The sequence below is a fragment of the Schistocerca piceifrons genome, chromosome X (assembly GCF_021461385.2).
Source record: "Schistocerca piceifrons isolate TAMUIC-IGC-003096 chromosome X, iqSchPice1.1, whole genome shotgun sequence".
In the NCBI taxonomy this organism is placed as follows: domain Eukaryota; kingdom Metazoa; phylum Arthropoda; class Insecta; order Orthoptera; family Acrididae; genus Schistocerca; species Schistocerca piceifrons.
This window is the reverse complement of record NC_060149.1, coordinates 755,063,413-755,082,208: the sequence shown is the minus strand read 5'-3', so window position 1 is coordinate 755,082,208 and position 18,796 is coordinate 755,063,413. Positions and strand designations below refer to the sequence as shown.

Sequence of the window (18,796 nt, the reverse complement as noted above, 5' to 3'; positions counted from 1 at the left end):
TTGCTGTTTAAGTTCTCTGTACCTGCCTGGCCTGTGAGCTCTTTCTCCATAATGTGGCTTTTCTGGTAGGATCTTCTTGCCCTTCTGACTTACGTTCTCAGTCTTTGGAGACACTCATTTTAAGGTACTTGTGAACTTGAACCTATTTGTCTTATGACTGGTACTGCATCTTTCATGGCTTCTTATGTTGCACTGATGAGTTCTTTAGCTTTTGTGTGCATGTTGTCATCTATTTCCACCTGCTCTGGACAGCAAAAAATACTTCTGAGAAGGTTCCAATCAGCTTTCTGTAAGTTCTACCGTATCATGTCTTTAACGTGTTTAATGCATTATCATCTCAGTGTTCTTTCTGCAGGAGTCACCTGTAAAGTTTATAATGTTCTGGTCACTTGTGATGAGGCCCCTTTCCAGGTTCTGACCTTCCTTACCATTGATGAGGCCCCTTTCCACGTTCTGACCTTCCTTACCATATGTTCATTAATTATTGTGACATTTATATTCAACTATGCACCAGTTCTCCTTTCATATGTGGATGTATTTCCACTTCTGTTTGCTACTTCCATATTTTATTTAGTTATGTTTTCCTGTAGTATGATGCCTCCTTCACCTTGCACTAAACTAAACCATAATGATGATGTAGCATTCCCATCAATTGTATTGGATTCCTTTGACCACAGCTACTGATGTCTTTAAACAGCTCTATGTACTTATCTATGACATCACTGAACTAGACACACGTCGATATGAAAGTCAAACTTGCCATGACCGTGGAAACAAACACATAAACATGACAATGGCTGTCATCAGTTTTTGATGTGACAACATGAGCTGTGACTAGCATTCCAGGGAGTTTCCCATCTTTTATATACAGTTCCTGTAAGCATAGAATATCGAACTTCATTTCTTCAGTTACTTTGCATATTTCATGCATGACATACTGACTTCTCATACAATTTAGCTGGGCAATTTTTAAATACCTTCTGTCCATCTATGGAGTGTATATGTTAAAAGTAGCAGTTTGGGCCATGGTTGCTGAGGTTCAGATGCAGTTCTACCATGTGGTATAACAAACTGCTCAACAGTATATACTATATTTCTTCTACAAAAAACTAAGCAGTATGTTCTCCAGCAGCTGAGGACTGAGGGTCACTACATAGTTTCTTTGACCCCAACTGAACACAATCTACAGCATCAGGCACAAGAAATGTTATAGATCTTAGTTTCGGATGCTTAGTCCTTGTTATATGCCTCACTACTGGCAAGGCAGAGTGCATTTTCATTCCCTTCATAGAGTCGTTGCTGATTTATGTCTATTTTACTCTCAGTTAATTTGTACATCGCTCCCTCAATGTGTGTGTTGTGAAGTCTTGGTTGTGCTGACTCAAGATTTTAAGGTGTGTTGGCATCTCTTCTGTTGAACATAATATTTATCTTTGTGGTTAGTTCTGTTCCTTTACCAGTACTTGGCTGAAATGGGATGGTGCTTTGCAGTGTTTTTCATTTTTTTCTAATTGCACTTGAAAGCTCATTGTATCGAATTTGGGTAACTTCTTTAGTTGGGGCATTATTGTACTCTTTTTCAATGTGCAACCCATGTTTCCAGGTTTAGTAAATGCTGTACAGATTCCATTTGCTTTTATGGCATGGTTGTAAATGATTCTCCTCCATCTGAGTTACCTGCATCTCTAGTAAAACTTTTATTTTTTTCTTTTCTGCCAAAAATTCCGTACTCTCACCTGCATAAAAATTTCTGCCTTCTTACATATTTGACAAGTTATCTTCTCATTTCATAATGTTCTGTCATCAGATATTATTAGTCTTTTAGCCAAAATTGATGCATAGAGCAAGTCTGTCTAGGAACATCTGATAGGTTTGGCTGTCATTCTGATTTTCATTATACTCTATGTCATTCTCACTTGCATTAATAACCTTGTACTTCTCACACACAGTACTAAAACTGGATTGTGTCTGCTCTTTCCACAGTCTAACTTCTTACATCCATCTTCCCCACAGTGAGCACAAGTGATTTCTTTCCTGGTGTACGGTTATAATAATGATATTTATTTCTGTGGTGGACTACTACATAGTCCTAATAGCTATATACCTTTTGTCGTTGAGAAGGACTTTGCTCATGTCGGGTCCTACCTCCATTAGGAGATGAACTACTTTCCTTCCTTTTGGTCCAGTTTTACATTCTGGAATAAACGGAGTCAAAATGATCCCTTTCATGTCCCCTTCAAAGTTCTGTGCATACACAATCTCCTTTAGTTGCAGCACCTCCATGTCTGAAGGTACATTGTAAGTTATAATGAAAGGGTTTATTTTTTGCAGTAGTTCGCAAGTGAGGCTCTTGCAGAGTTGTTTTATTCATTAATCCTGCAGTATCATCTTCTGAAGCTGTTTTCACAATAACTGTATTTTTCATTCTATCCATCTGTTTTACGCAGATCTGCTTGTTTGTCCTCATTTGTACAAGACTTTACAAAAATAGTATTACTCCGTTTCTTAATTGCTATGTTAATTTTGTCAGTTACATTTTCTCATTTCTCTGCAGCACTTGTCTAGCCACAACACTGGTACGAGGTGTACTTATTTTCTTTATTTGGCTCTCAGGCCCTCATTTTCCTATTTGACTTGCTGTAATTTCGTTGTTGTGATAACTTATGAATTGCCCACAAGGCGATCATTTTCTTCATTTCTTCTGCCTTAACTGTTTTTTTTTTTTTTTTTTTTTTTTAGATCCAGAGATCACTTTATCAATAAACTCCATAATTTCCTCCAAAATGTCGCCCACACTGAGCATGTTTATTAGACCTCTCTGTCGTTTGCCATGAAAAGCTCAGAACAGTAGCTGTACAAAGTCACTAACCTGTCCGCAACACACACCACAAGCCACACTACATCAGCAGGGCCAGGTGCCACTAGCCACAGCAGCCAACACCAGCCTGATCAAACCACTGACGTTGCAAAGTCCGCCCAGTTGTTGCTGATGCCACACCACAGCACACCCGTAGCATGGCCTACTGGCTGGCCCCATAGCCAGTTAACTGGCTTCATCGACCAGGTACTTTCCATTTTAACTTCACATGTCCACATTATTGACTATGTCCAATTGATCACAGCCGAGGAGCTCTTTCATAGAAGACTACCAGTGTACTCATTCTTAGCACTGATAATTATCTCTCAACATCACTTTTAACCATGCAAGTACTGTACTGTCATGGAGCTGATGTTACATTGCTATCATCACGGCCAGCATTCATCATTTATTATATTTGAACTTTGAATTTGTTTCATAATTCTGATCTTAAGAATACTGGTCCATAATTTTGCTGGTCTGTTCTTTCTTTAGGAACTTTTTTATAAATTTTTTTCACAGTTTAATGTTAAAATTTTGACATATAAAATGTTAAAATGTCTTTACTTTGTACATGATCTGACTGCACACACTGTGTATCATCTAGCAACCATTCATTGGAGAACCTCAAAACTATCGCCTAACCTAAGGGGGGGGGGGGGGGTAAAAAAATCTGCACTCCACAAGTTTTCTGCTGCCAGAGTTGCACCCCTTTCCTTTGACAGGTCCTACAATTCCCCACCCCATAACAAAGGTCAAGAAATCTACAGCCAAGTCTGGCACAGAATAGATTGAGCCTCTAGTTGAGACCCTACATACGACTCCAAACCAAAATATTCCAATCATGAACTGTAAATTGTAATCTCTGCTTGTGCCCACAAGTGAGGCTAGTGGTCTTCACAATTACTGCCAGCTGCCCGAACAAACCGACGATGGCCTCCGAATCAAAGCGACAAGCATCATTTGTGTCAACACAACATACAACTTGCAGGTGACTGCACCCTCCACCTTCAACACTCACAGGACCCCTTACATATGTGTGGCCCCCAGCAGCCATATCAAGCACAAACTAGACCTCTTTCCAGCACTGGACACTATTTCCCTAAAGGGGTTCTATACAGTACCTAACATTAGAGATCCTGGTAACACAAATCCTCCCCATGTGTCTGCATGGACCCCACTGAAGGAGCAGCCACTTGTCTATTCACAAGGTGTATGGGCAAGGTCATACAGCCACAGTCCTCACATTGGTTCTCCATCTTCAGCAATGTGGATGTGTTACGTGCCATTGATTCTGCAGTGAGCGCAGATCCCACACAGTGGGTAAACTGGAGGGTGCCTCATTAGCAGAGCCCATGGATGAAATGCGCGACATCTAAGACATCCCATTTGACACGCCAGTTTCTCCGTTGCTGCTACAACCTAAAGCAACAGCTCGCAGAGGGCTGACCACAGCCAACATGCCTCACTGTCTTCAGTTGTTTGCGAACTGCTGTACGATGGTGGAGAAAACGGCCACAGGAGGGCTGTGTGTGTGTGTGTGTGTGTGTGTGTGTGTGTGTGTGTGTGTGTGTGTGTGTGTGTGTGTGTGTGTGTGGGCCCGTGCATGTGGGGAGGGCGGGGGGTGCATGAGTGTTGTGCGGAGCCTGAGGGGTAGTGGGGGTAGTTTACATCATTTGTTTCATAAATATTTAGTTCAGACTCATTACTGTTCGACACCAATATTAATAATCCACACAACACTAATTTGAATTAGCTTCAGGAATTCACAACAAAATATCAACATTTTCATTATCAAGTTCCACAATCACATTATAAAAGCTAAATAGCTTGTTATTATTTCCAATTGGGTACTTACATTTCAAATGCATCATCATAGGAGAGGCAGTACTTCTTCATCATATAAGCGATCACAACTGCTGGGCTTCGAGACATTCCAAAGTAGCTATAACAGAACAAAAACCTGTTTGTTATTGTTGGGATAGGGAGCTCTCGATGAATTTTAAAAAGCTGACATAGTTCATTGGATGAACTACAATATCTATATAGTCAGTCTCTCTCTCTCTCTCTCTCTCTCTCTCTCTCTCTCTCTCTCTTTTGTTTTCGTTTTTTTTTTTTTTTGTTTTGGTTTTAGGGCACAAAACTGCTCTGGTCATTAGCGCCCGGTCCGTGACTCAGGAAACAGTAAAAAACCGAAAATGGAAAACAGCAGCAATGGGAACGAAACTCAAAAAATTGGAGAAACTAAAAGCAGAAGGAAGGCTTAAACATCCACTACAGAAAGGGGTTGGTTGTCCCCAAAAAAAGCTTCAAATGACTGGCGTCATTTCACTGGCACTAATAAACTCGAGAACGCGATCGGCCGAGCGCGTGTCATCTGCTAAAACTGACGATATATCAGGCGACAGCTAAGACGGGCGTGTAACGGAGTAAAATAGAGGCACTCAATTAAAAGGTGTCTTACCGTCCACAGCTGAGAGCAGTGGGGACAGAGTGGGGGAGGATCGCCGCTTACAAGATGTCGATGGCTAAAAAGACAGTGCCCTATCCGGAGTCTAGTTTAAATTATCTCCTCCCGACGACGCGTTTGGGAGGAAGAGGTCCAAGCACAAGGAAGAGCTTTCACGTCCCGCAATTTATTATGGGGAAGTGTCGACCAATGTGCGTGCCATAAAAGAACAACACGATGTCATAAAACGCTCCGTAGATCGGCGAAGGGAATCGATTGAATAGCTGGCCGAAGAAGAGACACTGCAGCCTTGGCCGCTATATCGGCCGCCTCATTTCCACAGATACCAACGTGTCCCGGGAGCCAGAGGAACGCCACCGAGACGCCCCCCAGGTGGAGCAAGCACAGACAGTCCTGAATCCGGTGGACCAGAGGGTGGACAGGGTAAAGAGCTTGGAAACTGAGGAGAGAGCTGAGAGAATCTGAACAGATAACATACTGTATCCGCTGATGGCGGCGGATGTAGTGGACAGCCTGGAGAACAGCGTAAAGCTCCGCAGTATAAACCGAACACTGGTCGGGAAGCCGAAATTGACTTGGGGTGTCGCCAACAATATAGGGGATGAACGGAAAAAAGAGTGCCACAAAGCAGTAGTCTCCTTGATAGTGCAGAATTTATTAGAGGGTGCAGTAGCCCACCAGTTGTTGTTCCATCTCGAGATGAGCAGAGGTCTTAACTGCACCTGCAAATCTGCACCGGGGAGTGTAAAAGTGAATAACGGGAGGGGGGAGGGAGGAGGAGTAATCGCTTCTCTAGTCACCCAGCCAGTTCATTCCCTGGGATGCCCATGACTTGGGATGCAGAAAAAGGCAATACGATTAAGTTCAAGGAGGTCAGGGATAGTATATGTCACCACAGTGTGATACCTCACTGAGAAACCAAGGAAATTCAGGTCCTAAGTAAAATTGCGAAGCGAGTCAAAAGCTTCTATCCAGTCAGTTGTTGATGAGTCTGGTGTGGCATTAAAAGATGACAAAAGGGAAGTTAAAGTTTTAAATTTCACGTTTAAGAAATCATTCAAGCAGGACTGTACAAATATACCATTGTTTGAGTGTCACACAGACTCTCATATGGAGGACACAGTAGTAGGCAATCCTACTGTTGAGGAGCAACTGAAAGAGCTGAAAACAAATTAGTTGTGAGGTCCAGGTAGAATCCCAGTTCAGTTTCACAGAGAGTACTCTTCAGCACTGACCCCTTAGCTTGCATTTATCATGAATCTCTCACCTACCAGAAAGTCCCAGGGTAAAGAACGGACCTGCAAAATTACTAACTGATATCCTTAACATCAGTTTGTTTTAGAATTCATGAACACATTCTCAGTTCATATATAATAAATGTTCTTGAGATGGAAAAGATTCTGTCCACAAATCAGCATGGATTTAGAAAGCATGACTCAATCAAAACACAGCTTGCTCTTTTCTTGCACAATATGCTGCAAACCATGGATGACCGACAACAGATATATTTCATATTCCTCGATTTCCAGACAGTGTTTGACATGGTGCGAAACTTCAAACTGAGCATACTGAATAGGTTTCCAGATAAGTGAGTGGCCTGACGACTTCTTAAGTAATAGCACCCAGTACATTGTCCATGAAAGCGAGTGTTCATGAGAGACAAGGGTATCATCAGGAGCGCCTCAGAGAAGTGAGATAGTATCGCTCTTATTCTCTATGTACATACACTAGTAAACCCAGCAATGCTTTACAATTGCTAAATATGTATGGGAATTGTACGTTCGTCCTGAACTATTCCTCCCCCTCTCTCAGTCCATGACCTCTTCCCACCTCGTTTCACCCATCTCCTCTCCTCCTCTCTCACGGTCCATCTCCTCCCCCTCCCCCCAATCTCTCTCATCTCCTCCTCACCCCTCTCTCTCTGTCCATTTTTTCTCCCTCCCCCTCTTTTTCCATCTCCTCTTCCCCTCTCTACCTGACCTTGAAACTTGTTTATTGTTGTTTGCAAACGAGATCTTGATTGGGAAAGGAAGTCATTTCATATGAATGGGTAAATTGGTTGGGATCATTAACCTCTTGATCTAGAACAATGTGCGAAACTTATGGTCCAGAATTCGGACCAACTGTGATGATCACAAGCCTGGACCATGACAGCAGTCATGTGAAATGCAAACCTGGGGGGCCCAGCCTGTGGTATGATGGTTGCAACTTGTGATGTGACCTCCTACACACAAGAGAGATCACACTTGTGACAGTTCTTATTGTCACTTTGTATCACACCCAGTTACATGTTATTCTCGGTTACTTTCTCACATATAAATATATGTTGTTAAATCTTAGGGACGTATCCCCATAAAACATAAACGTTGTGAGGAGAACAGAGACTGTTATTTTGATACTTCTGCTACCAACAGTGACATCATACATCCTGTACGACAAAAATGCAGGTAGATTAGTTATTGAGGATGAACCACTGATGAAGATCAACTGCCAGAACCTTGGATTTGAAAGAAATCAAAAAGAGTCAAACAATCCAGAACTACACAATGACTCCAGGCATGAAACAGGCAATCTTACATCAAGTAGGAGCAAATAAAAGTGAATAAGATATATTCAATATAGTATTTGATAACATGATCTGAGAGAGTACTGTAACTGAGACTAACCGGTATGAAGAACAAATACGAACCAATCCAAACAGAGTATGAAAAAGCATCAACAATTGCTTTCCTGTGAATTGTAATGTAGTTAAAAGATATTTAGCATTGTCCATAATACTGGTGCAGGTGAAAAATAGAACAATAATTTAACCAAACTGGTCAAAGATGGCTGTTACAGAAATGCCCATATTTAGAAAAACAATGGTGCTAAAAAGATATCTACAAATTACAAGATGGTTACACTTTGCAAATAATGATCTGCTTGCCAATACAGACAAATTGAGCAAAATAAGACCTGTGACCAGGTATCTGAATCAAGACTTTAAAGAAGTGTAAAAAATGAAACACGACATTACTATCGATGATCATTCATAAAATTTAAGGGACGCGTATCTTACAAACAATTCAATCCATAAAATATGGGACGATTCCTCCAAATGTGCTGTCAAAGAGCTATTGTAGTCAGTGTTACACAGAGGACACACTTTATATCTAGATAATTGGTACTTTTCATCAAAATTACTTATGACACTATCACGCAATTATAGAACAAATATCACTGTAACAGTATGTGTGAATAGAAAGAATGTGCCAAAATATTTCTGAAAAGTTAAATTAAAGAGAGGGAATACAGAATGATGAGCTGCAATTGAATACTCGTAAAATGGAAAGATAACCAAGATGTTCATTTTACGATGACAAAAATGAAACAGTCGATATGACTATACAAGGAACCAATCGTACTTTGAAACTGAGATGTGTTATTGAGTACCACAAGGGAATGACTGGGACTAATCAGCAAGACCAAATACTAGCATGCTTCCCAATCATCAGAAAATATGAGGGGGGGGGGGGGTACCCAAAAGAAACCAAACTAATTTTTTGGTGGGCAGAACTTTTGTAGTACTTCGTTTTGCCACTAAGATTGAATACAGCAAACATTACAGAGTCAATACACCTCCGGCTGCTGAATCTGTGAGGATAATAACTTCAGTGACTGTATTCTCAAAGTTTTAATCTGTGAACCAGTACAATTTCAAAGTTTCGGACGATTAAGATACCATAGTACAGTAGTAGTCTGATCATAATCCAGTAAGTCATAAATACAACAGTCCTCTGACATCTTAAAACTGACTGCAATGGAGAAAACAAAACAGCACATTGTTGTTTATATATGTAGAAGAAACAATTTGTATAATGATGTAAAGCCCTTATACATAAGTTAAAACTGACTGTGATAAAGAAAACGATACCACACATTGCCACAGCTTGTCATCATTGGTGATACAGCACAACTCAGACAAAACTTCTAGTTGGTATGATGAATGTCAGCTTGCTCCAAATGTAGGAAAAGGTGTGTTAACACAGATGAATAGGAAAAACAATCCCACAAAATACAAATAAAGCATTAGTAGGGTGCCACTTTACACAGTCATGCTGATTAAATATCTAGGTGTAAAGTTGCAAAGCTGTATGAAATGCAACAAGCACGAAAGGACGGCAGTACAAAGGGCAAGTGGTTGACTTCAATTTATTGTGAGAATTTAAGGAAAGTGTGGTTCATCTGTAAAGGAGACCACATATAGAACACTATTGTAACTAATTCTTGAGTATGACCACATATAGAACACTACTGTAACTAATTCTTCAGTACTGCTCATGTGTTCGAGATCCCCACTAGTTCACATTGAAAGACGATATCAAAGCAATTCAGAGGTGGGCTGCTAGATTTGTTAACGGTAGGTTTGATCATCATTCAAGAATTACAGAGATGCTTAGTGAACTCAAGTGGGAATCCCTGGAGGGAAGAGGATATTCATTTCGAAGAAACCTACTGAGAAAGTTTAGGAAACCACCATTTGAAGTTGACCGCAGAATGATTCTATTGCTACTAATGTACATTTTGCACAGGAACTATGAAGATAAGAGAAACCATGGCTCATATGGATGCATACAGACAGCTGTTTTTCCCTCGCTCTATTTGTGAATGGAACAGGAAAGGACATGACTAGCAGTGGTACAAGGTACCTTCCACAAGGTGGTGCAGTGGGCTGTGGCATACTGTATTTACCTAATTATAAGATGAGATGAAATATTGAAGTCTGTGTTTCCCACTTGCTTAAGCACAGCACTCTGGAGCAGTTGGAGGGGGAATAGTGCTACCAGTGAGCCGTGGTGCGCCTTTTCTGGTACGCCACCTCTTTGCCGTGACACTATCGATTACCCTGCTGTACTAGGATCTTTGTCCCAGTTGTGATCTTGTGGGTGTTTGGCACTCAGGGCAGTTGGTTGGACTCGCTACGAGGCACAAGGACATGCCTGCGTGGACGAAAGAGGAAAACATGCCTGCTCAGCCAGCAGTGGCACAGTGGGTCTACTTCATAAGGCAGTAACGAGTTTGTTGTGGACCTACCTGATGTCAACTCCCGGCACTGTACGTCGCATTGCTTTGGTGCCTGTTTTCTCGGAGAGACACAGCCATGGAGACCATCTCGAACACCGCTCTCCATCGAAGGTGTAAGTGATTTTGGTGGCTTTGTTTCATTGAATGATTTGTGTTGCAGTGAGTGTACTTGGTGCTCGGTTGCCCTAATGTACGTGTCGTTGAAGTAAGAGCAGCGGGCAGAGTGTGTAACGGCATGGAGACCAGCAGTTACTATTTCTTTTAAAAATCCACTGGTTGGATTACTATTAGGAAGCTGATTAGCTCAGAGGTGTGTGTGTGTTATATTTTGGCTTTTTGGGACAGTATCCAGAAGTTTATGTATTGTCTGTATCAGATTTTCAGTGTATTTTGATTGCCATCAAATTGACGTCTCTCGTATTTTGCTGTAAAATTTGAGTCACTTCTACTGAAAGCACTTACTCAGTTATTAGTAAGGACTCATATTCTGTAAAGCTAGTCATTTGTACATAGTTCCTTCAAATATGTACATTTACTTGAAAGCACTCACTCAGTTATTAGTAAAGGCTCGTATTCTGTAAAAGGCAATCATTTGTACATAGAATTTTATACGCATGCATTTATTTGAATGCACTCACTCAGTATTAGTAAAAGAGCAATTGGTTCTTCATTTCTTTGTTGTTTATTGATCTCTTAACTTATATTAATTGATGTTTGGTTGATGTTTGCCGTGTCTTCTGTGGTCTGTTTGTTTTCCAGTTTTCTGCGAGTTGGGGTGTGTGGGAGCGGCGCCACGTTCCGCTTCTTTGCACAGAAGCTGTGACATGCCGTCTAATGGGAAGTGTCTCCCGGTTGGGCCCCGGGGTTTAGGTGTTGTTTTGGACGGCTGGTCTGCTGCTTCTGGCATTTTAAGTTAAGTCACCTTTTGCCCAGGGCAGCCTGGCATCACTGCTCATTTGGTAAACATTTAACATATTTCATGTATATTAAAAAATTATATTGGTTTTTTATTTGCTTGGGAATGAATTGTACAAAATTGTAACTTCTTGTGCTGCTTGTGTTATTTGGGTTGTTAACGAACTGGTGTGTGTTTCATATATCAATTTCATAGTGCAAATTATTGCTCTTTTAAATAAATTGTCTGTGCCTCATTTCTTTAAATCACTTTCTGATTGTAATTTATTGTTCCATTAAGTACTGAAATCTCTGTGGCTCATCTCTTTAAGTCAGTTTTTGAAATTGTGATTTGCTGCCTTGCTTGAGAAGCAAGGTATCTGTGACATTTTGGTATTGTCTTAAAGATGGCCACATGTTGATTTTCTCTTAGCTATTTTACAAATATTGTCTTTGAATAAATTGTTAATTTATTGATTTGGCAGTTGTTGTGTTTAAGGAGTCACATTATAGGGGCCTTGACCTTCTACATCTACATCTACATCTACATCCATACTCCGCAAGCCACCTGACGGTGTGTGGCGGAGGGTACCCTGAGTACCTCTATCGGTTCTCCCTTCTATTCCAGTCTCGTATTGTTCGTGGAAAGAAGGATTGTCGGTATGCTTCTGTGTGGGCTCTAATCTCTCTGATTTTATCCTCATGGTCTCTTCGCTAGATATACGTAGGAGGGAGCAATATACTGCTCGACTCCTCGGTGAAGGTATGTTCTCGAAACTTTAACAAAAGCCCATACCGAGCTACTGAGCATCTCTCCTGCAGAGTCTTCCATTGGAGTTTATGTATCATCTCCGTAACGCTTTCGCGATTAGTAAATGATCCTGTAACAAAGCGCGCTGCTCTCCGTTGGATCTTCTCTATCCATTTTAAATCACTCCTAATGCGTACTCCCAGATAATTTATGGAATTAACTGCTATTTTGTAGCTAAATGATAAGGGATCTATCTTTCTATGAATTTGCAGCACATTACACTTGTCTATATTGAGATTCAATTGCCATTCCCTGCACCATGCGCCAATTCGCTGCAGATCCTCCAGCATTTCAGTACAATTTTCCATTGTTACAACCTCTCGATATACCACAGTATCATCTGCAAAAAGCCTCAGTGAACTTCCGATGTCATCCACAAGGTCATTTATGTATATTGTGAATAGCAACGGTCCTATGACACTCCCCTGCGACACACCTGAAATCACTCTTACTTCGGAAGACTTCTCTACATTAAGAATGACATGCTGCATTCTGTTATCTAGGAACTCTTCAATCCAATCACACAATTGGTCTGACAGTCCATATGCTCTTACTTTTAAACGACTGTGGGGAACTGTATCAAACGCCTTGCGGAAGTCAAAACATGGCATCTACCTGTGAGCCCGTGTCTATGGCCCTCTGAGTCTCGTGGACGAACAGCGCGAGCTGGCTTTCACACGCTAAGTGTACCCCCCTCATCCCGACTTTCTCAGTCACAACCAGGTTGACAGAGAAATACAAGAGTGCAAGGACGGGAGTAGTAAGTGGGCAGCAAATCATATCATGTTGCCATCCATGGGAATTTATACTGCATACTTTAGCTATTTAGGAACATCTGTTTGTTTAAACTGCACTTTGCCTGAATTCACTTGTGGTCAGAATTGAATTGACTTTAAAACTGAAAAAAATACTCAACAATAGTATTCATTTTTGCAGAAGATGGTAAAAGTCAGGATGGGGGTCAGTGGTATGCTTAGGTATTTTTCACTGCAATATTGTCAATGCTCACCATGACATATGATGGGAACGAAAGGTGATGTGTGTCAGCTGCTGGTTCTATGCACCCAATGAGAGAGGGGTGGGCAGTTTCGGAGCAACAAACATTGTAACAACCTCATGTCAGCACAGAAGCTAAATTTGATGCGCATTCAGATAAAAACAGCTGCGTTCTCATGTCCCACGTTAACCACAACCTCACCAATAGTAACATGTTTGGAAGAAACAAACAAATATTTGCGATAACGAAGATGTAAATTTCACTGCTATGCTATTAAGATGATGATGATTAAAAATAGTGATACCATAGACAACAGGATTAGTAAGTGAAAAATGTAGAAACAAAAATCGTCCGCAAGTTACTGTAACCCTTTTCTTTTCATTTATTTTATTCTTCCTTGTATTACCAAAATGTAGACAAACAATAAATGGCTTAAATTTAAAATAGGTATAATGTCAACTTTTTAAGCAGATACTTTATGTCAATAAAACAGTTGATAATTTTGATTCATCAGAATATGTTTTTCTCTGGAAGCCTTTTGGAAAGAAAGGGGTCATTTTATAATCAGGGTCGTCTTATACTTGGGTAAATACAGTATGGTTGTGGATGTAGATGTAGACGAATAGCCTAGAGACTGCTCACTGAGTCAGTACATATTAAAATGCGGTCAAGGGAGGCCTGTTTAACAAAAATGAGGGCTCTGTTAATGGCCATCAGCTCGAGTGTAAAAACACTACGTGTTTCCAGCAATGAATGGTGTTGTTGAATGGCAGAAGTAACAGCATAACCCACTCTATCCATGGTTTTCGAGCCATCAGTGTGAAAGATGGTAGCACTGTGATACTCCTGACAAAGTGAAAGAAACAGACACTGAAAGGTCAATAGGGCAACTGAGACTTTAGATCCTTGAAACAGATGGGTCCTAATTCATGGCCTAAGTACCAACCACGGGAGGGGAACATGAGGAGCGTATTCAAAGGTTAGGCAGAGGTGCTGCAAGACACATTCCAAGTGGTAATCCCATTGAAGTGTGGGTGTCCGGGGGGAGGGGGGGGGGAGTTGCCCCACACCCACACACGCAAAAAGAAGTGATTTGTTGGATGATCAGGAAATTATCAAATGGAGATTGCATAAATGACCACAGGTTTGTACAATCAGAACTGAAGAAGGAAGATCCTTGCTTCGGCAACGAGACTGTCTACAGAACTATTCCGGAAGGTGCCAGTGTTTCAGTCGAAGTTAACGATGATGGACTGGGTCTAAATTTCGAAGCTGAAGTTGCCAATGGGCCATACATCTGGCAATCATAGTCCAAGCGGGGCTGGAGAATAGTGTGGTCCGCACCCAAGAGATGTTGGTAAGGTAGCAGACAGTGTTAGCCTCTTGCTTGTAGCTAGTTTTCAGTTGACAAACATATATATATGGGGGGGGGGGGGGGCTGCTCCTTGACAAGATGATGATTTGACTGCCCCATGTTTGTCAACTGAAAACTAGCTACAAGCAAGAGGCTAACACTGTCTGCTACCTTACCAACATCTCTTGGGTGCGGACCACACTATTCTCCAGCCCCGCTTGGACTACGATTGCCAGATGTATGGCCCGTTGGCAACTTCAGCTTCAAAATTTAGACCCAGTCCACCATCGTTAACTTCGACTGAAACACTGGCACCTTCCGGAATAGTTCTGTAGACAGTCTCGTTGCCGAAGCAAGGATCTTCCTTCTTCAGTTCTGATATATATATATATATATATATATATATATATATATATATATATATATATATATATATATATATATATATATATATATATATATATATATATATATATATATATATATATATATATATATATATAAAAAAAAAAATCAGGACTGCAACAATGACCAAAGTAGAGTTCTGAGGTAGATGGACTGTGGCATGATGACAAATATGCATGCAGAAGAGAATAGGAAACCACGGGAATGGGTCGAAGCAGAAGCCTGTTAGATGGCACCTTGGAGCTGGTGGTTGACCAAAGCTTCAGAGTGAGAGCTGTATCAAATGCAGAAGTCACTGACATACACTGCCATGTTGACCAGAGGCCCAGTAGAGGTCACTAGGCCACTGATAGTGATGAAGTGTGAGACACTCAAAATGAGCCCTGCGGGATGCCATTCTCTTGGACCTGTGCAGAGCTGAGTGAAGTACTAACTCTAACCCATAACAACCAGCAGGATAAGAACTGAAGAATAAAAACTGATAAGGAGCCTCAAAAGCTCCAGTCATGGAAGTTAAGTAAAATAAGATGGTGCCAGGTGGAGCTGTATGCCTCACATAGGTCAAAATTGAGTGCAATGAGGTGTTGGCGTTGGTGTTTAGAAAAAGCCTGTCAGACTGCTGTTTCCAACCAAACTGGATGGTCAGTTGTGGATCATCTCTCCTGGAAAGCACACTGACAGGGGGATAAAAGGACACGAGATTTGTGGACCCAGTATTAACGGCAGGTTACAACCCTTTCAAGCCTTTGCTGAGCACATTGATGAGTCTTCAGCCATTAACTGCCAACAGATGAGGGATTTTGCACAGCTTAAGGATCGGAATGATGGTACTATGTCACTATTGAGATGGGAAGACACCATCGAGCAAAATACAGTTGAACATCATGGAGACATGGAGCTGTTGAGTAACAGTCATATGTTTATCATCTGACTGTAAATGAAATCGGGGCCTGGGACCATATCATGACACAAGGCAAGAAGCTGATGCAATTCTTAGTCAGTGAGGGGTTTATTACACAATTCAGCATGCTGAGAGGTGATGGAGAGGGGGATGTCCGCAGTTTGTTGCTTATGCATTTGGTAGGCAGCTGTACAAGAAGAGGATGCGGACACTGTCATGAAGTGGGTTGCAAGTTGTTCAGTGCAAGCTGGTGCGTCAGTACAGAGACCATATAAAAGGAAGAGACCCAGTACAGCTTGGATCTTTGGCGATCCAGAAGACTAAGGAGCTTGGCCCACACCTGGGGTGAAGAGGCATACATTCCCAGGAGACATAGCACTCCCAGCATTCCTCCTTACTTTGTTTAATTAGATAGAGAGCCTGAGCATAGTCTCTTTAAAATGAAGGATGTCACTTGAAACACTGCAGGGTTCTTTGTCAATGCTGAAAAACTATTGCAATGTATTCGGTTGGTTGATTTGAGGGAGGGGACTAAAGAGTGTGGTGATCGATCCCATTGGATTAGGGAAGGATGGGGAAGGAAGTCGGCCAAGCTCTTTCAAAAGACCACTCTGGCATTTGCCTGAAGCGATTTAGGGAAATTCCGGAAAACCTAAATCAAGATGGCTGGAAATGGGTTTGAACTGACATCCTCCCAAACGCAAGTTCAGTGGGCTAACCACTGCGCCATCTCGCTCAGTGTCTCTGATCTACCATGGCACCAACTTGCAATGGTGGGGACCTATAGAAAGGGAAAGCAGTTCAAGCAGTGTGGGCGATCGTGTCAGACTGTCTTGCGCAACCTCAACAATGCAGACTGGCCGAGGGGATGACAGTAACAGGAGAAGCATACAGCTGACAGCTGGCTCTGTGAAGCAGCCAATGTGGTAGTCGGCCCATGTGGTGGTAGCAAGAAAGCAACAGGATCACTGGAAAGTGATCCACATCACCAAGATTGTCACATAGTGACCAATGCAATGAAGCCACGAGATTGGGAGAAAAGATTGTTAGAGCGATAGCAGAGGCAGCAATGAAGTGGGTTGGAGTAAAATCATTGAGAGGCAGAAGATCACAGTTGGTACGAAGCTGGTCAAGAAGAAGGCCCCAACCATATGAAGTGGAAACCCAACCCCCACAGGTGGTGGTGTGCACTGAAGACCACAAGTAGAAAGGTGGGGAAAGCTGTTGGATTAAGGTGGGCAACTCAATGTAAATACGTGGCCTGGCTGGAGATAGGTAAACATTGCAAATGCAAATGGTGAGCACTGAGGTCATTTACACCTGCACCACTGAATCTTCCAATGTGGCACAAAGGGGAATACACTCACTATCATCATCTACAGGAACCAACATACAGATCACTCCAGACGCCTTCTCAGGGTCAGGACAGTTCCAAAAGAATGCACAATAACCAAAGAGCACTGAGAAATGGTCACCAATGAAGCATGTTTCTTGTAGATCAACACAAATTGCAGAAGAGTAGGAAATAAGGTGTTGCAGTTCCAGCAGGTGGTGGTAATATCAGCAACAGTTCCACTGAGTTATCAAGTTATGGTTGTCAGGTTATGCATGAAGGGACCAGAAGAACCAGTCACACCCCAGGATCACTGCCTGTGATTGATGGCGATAGAAAAACATCAGTGAGCATTGGTTCAGAATCCAATGGTTTGTGGGGATCAGGTGCCTTCAGGGTCACTTAAATAGCCTTGTCCTCCTCCTCCCCTGAGAGTTTTGCTAGGGCCTATCCGCAATGAGTGTGGGGACAGATGAAAAGCAGGCATCCTATGAACCCTCAGGTAGCACTTCCTCCAGCTATTTGCTGGTGTCGGGCCTCTGTTCTGTTGGTTTTCAGGGAGACGGGCCTGGAGAGGAAGCCCCGTCATCAGCAGATGCCAGAGGAGGAAGCTACTCCTCCAGCCAGGTGCACGAAGTGTTTCTTGAAGATCATGCTGCAGGAACCACAAGAGATGACAGAACTGGACATGGATGTGTTTTTATGGGTGCACGACAGCAACGTCTTTAGCTCCACAAGAAGGGAGGATGGTAGGTGAACTGATTTGGAAAAAAATGAAATAGTTGGAGTGATAGCTGTGACTTTTGCATAATTGGTCATAATCAACAAGATGCGAGCATTCATATTTTTTTGTGCCTCAATATATGACGGGGTCAATAGATTTATATTCTTGTATTTTCTTTTTTTTTCCTTGAAGACTCAGAAAACTGGTGAACATGGAGGACAGTGTTCTGTGCAACTGACACATGAAGGTGGTTGTTCACAAGAATTACCTTTGTGGAGTGATCATTCACAGTTGCTGAATTTTGAGTCCACCCTGCAGTGGCATGACATACAACCAAAGTGTAAGCATCGAAAGCACCTCACGAGTGATCGGACATAAGGTTTCACTTCACACCTTTACACCATGACTAACTTTTTCCATGAAGAAATTCCATTCAAAGGCTGAGATAAAAAGCTCCTGTTCCTGTTCGCTTATCCTAGAACCTTTTCAGATGTGCCCGATAAAATGTATGCATCACCACTTAAGATTATCCCATAGCTCTGCACCTGCTTGGGGCATAAGGTCCTTGTGGAAGATAATCCCTTAGACCATATACAAAGTTTTGTGGGGGACAATGGTCACTTGTATGTCACCCAGACATTGATATGCCGGAACAACGGAAGACTGCGACACAGAGGAGGCTCTAATCAACAGTGATCCATTGCGCTTTGTTCTCAGTGACTCTCACTTCTACAAATTTATCTTCAACATGTACCACAAAAATTAATGGCTTTGTAGTAGTAAAAGTATACCCACCAGTTCCAGTACACACTAAGTATTGGATACATTCTATTGCTTCCATATGTCTGGTTTGCCCTCTTCCTTTAGGGTACCCCCAGAGTAAGAAAAGTAAAAGGGTTACATCTACCCATACTGAAATTTCTATGCCTGTCTGATGAGACGGCCACATCAGAACAGCCATTGTTTTGGTGTAATTTAATATGTTT

General features: G+C 41.8%; 1 protein-coding gene across 1 annotated transcript in view; it reads right to left on the bottom strand.

Moving 5' to 3' along the window:
- The window catches only part of LOC124722986 (dual specificity protein phosphatase MPK-4), a 136,680-nt gene that overhangs the window by 58,204 nt on the left and 59,680 nt on the right, over positions 1 to 18,796 (bottom strand). Inside the window, exon 5 of the mRNA XM_047248155.1 lies at positions 4,716 to 4,802. Coding sequence (XP_047104111.1) covers positions 4,716 to 4,802 — 87 coding nt within the window. The remainder of the gene's footprint in view (positions 1 to 4,715; positions 4,803 to 18,796) is intronic.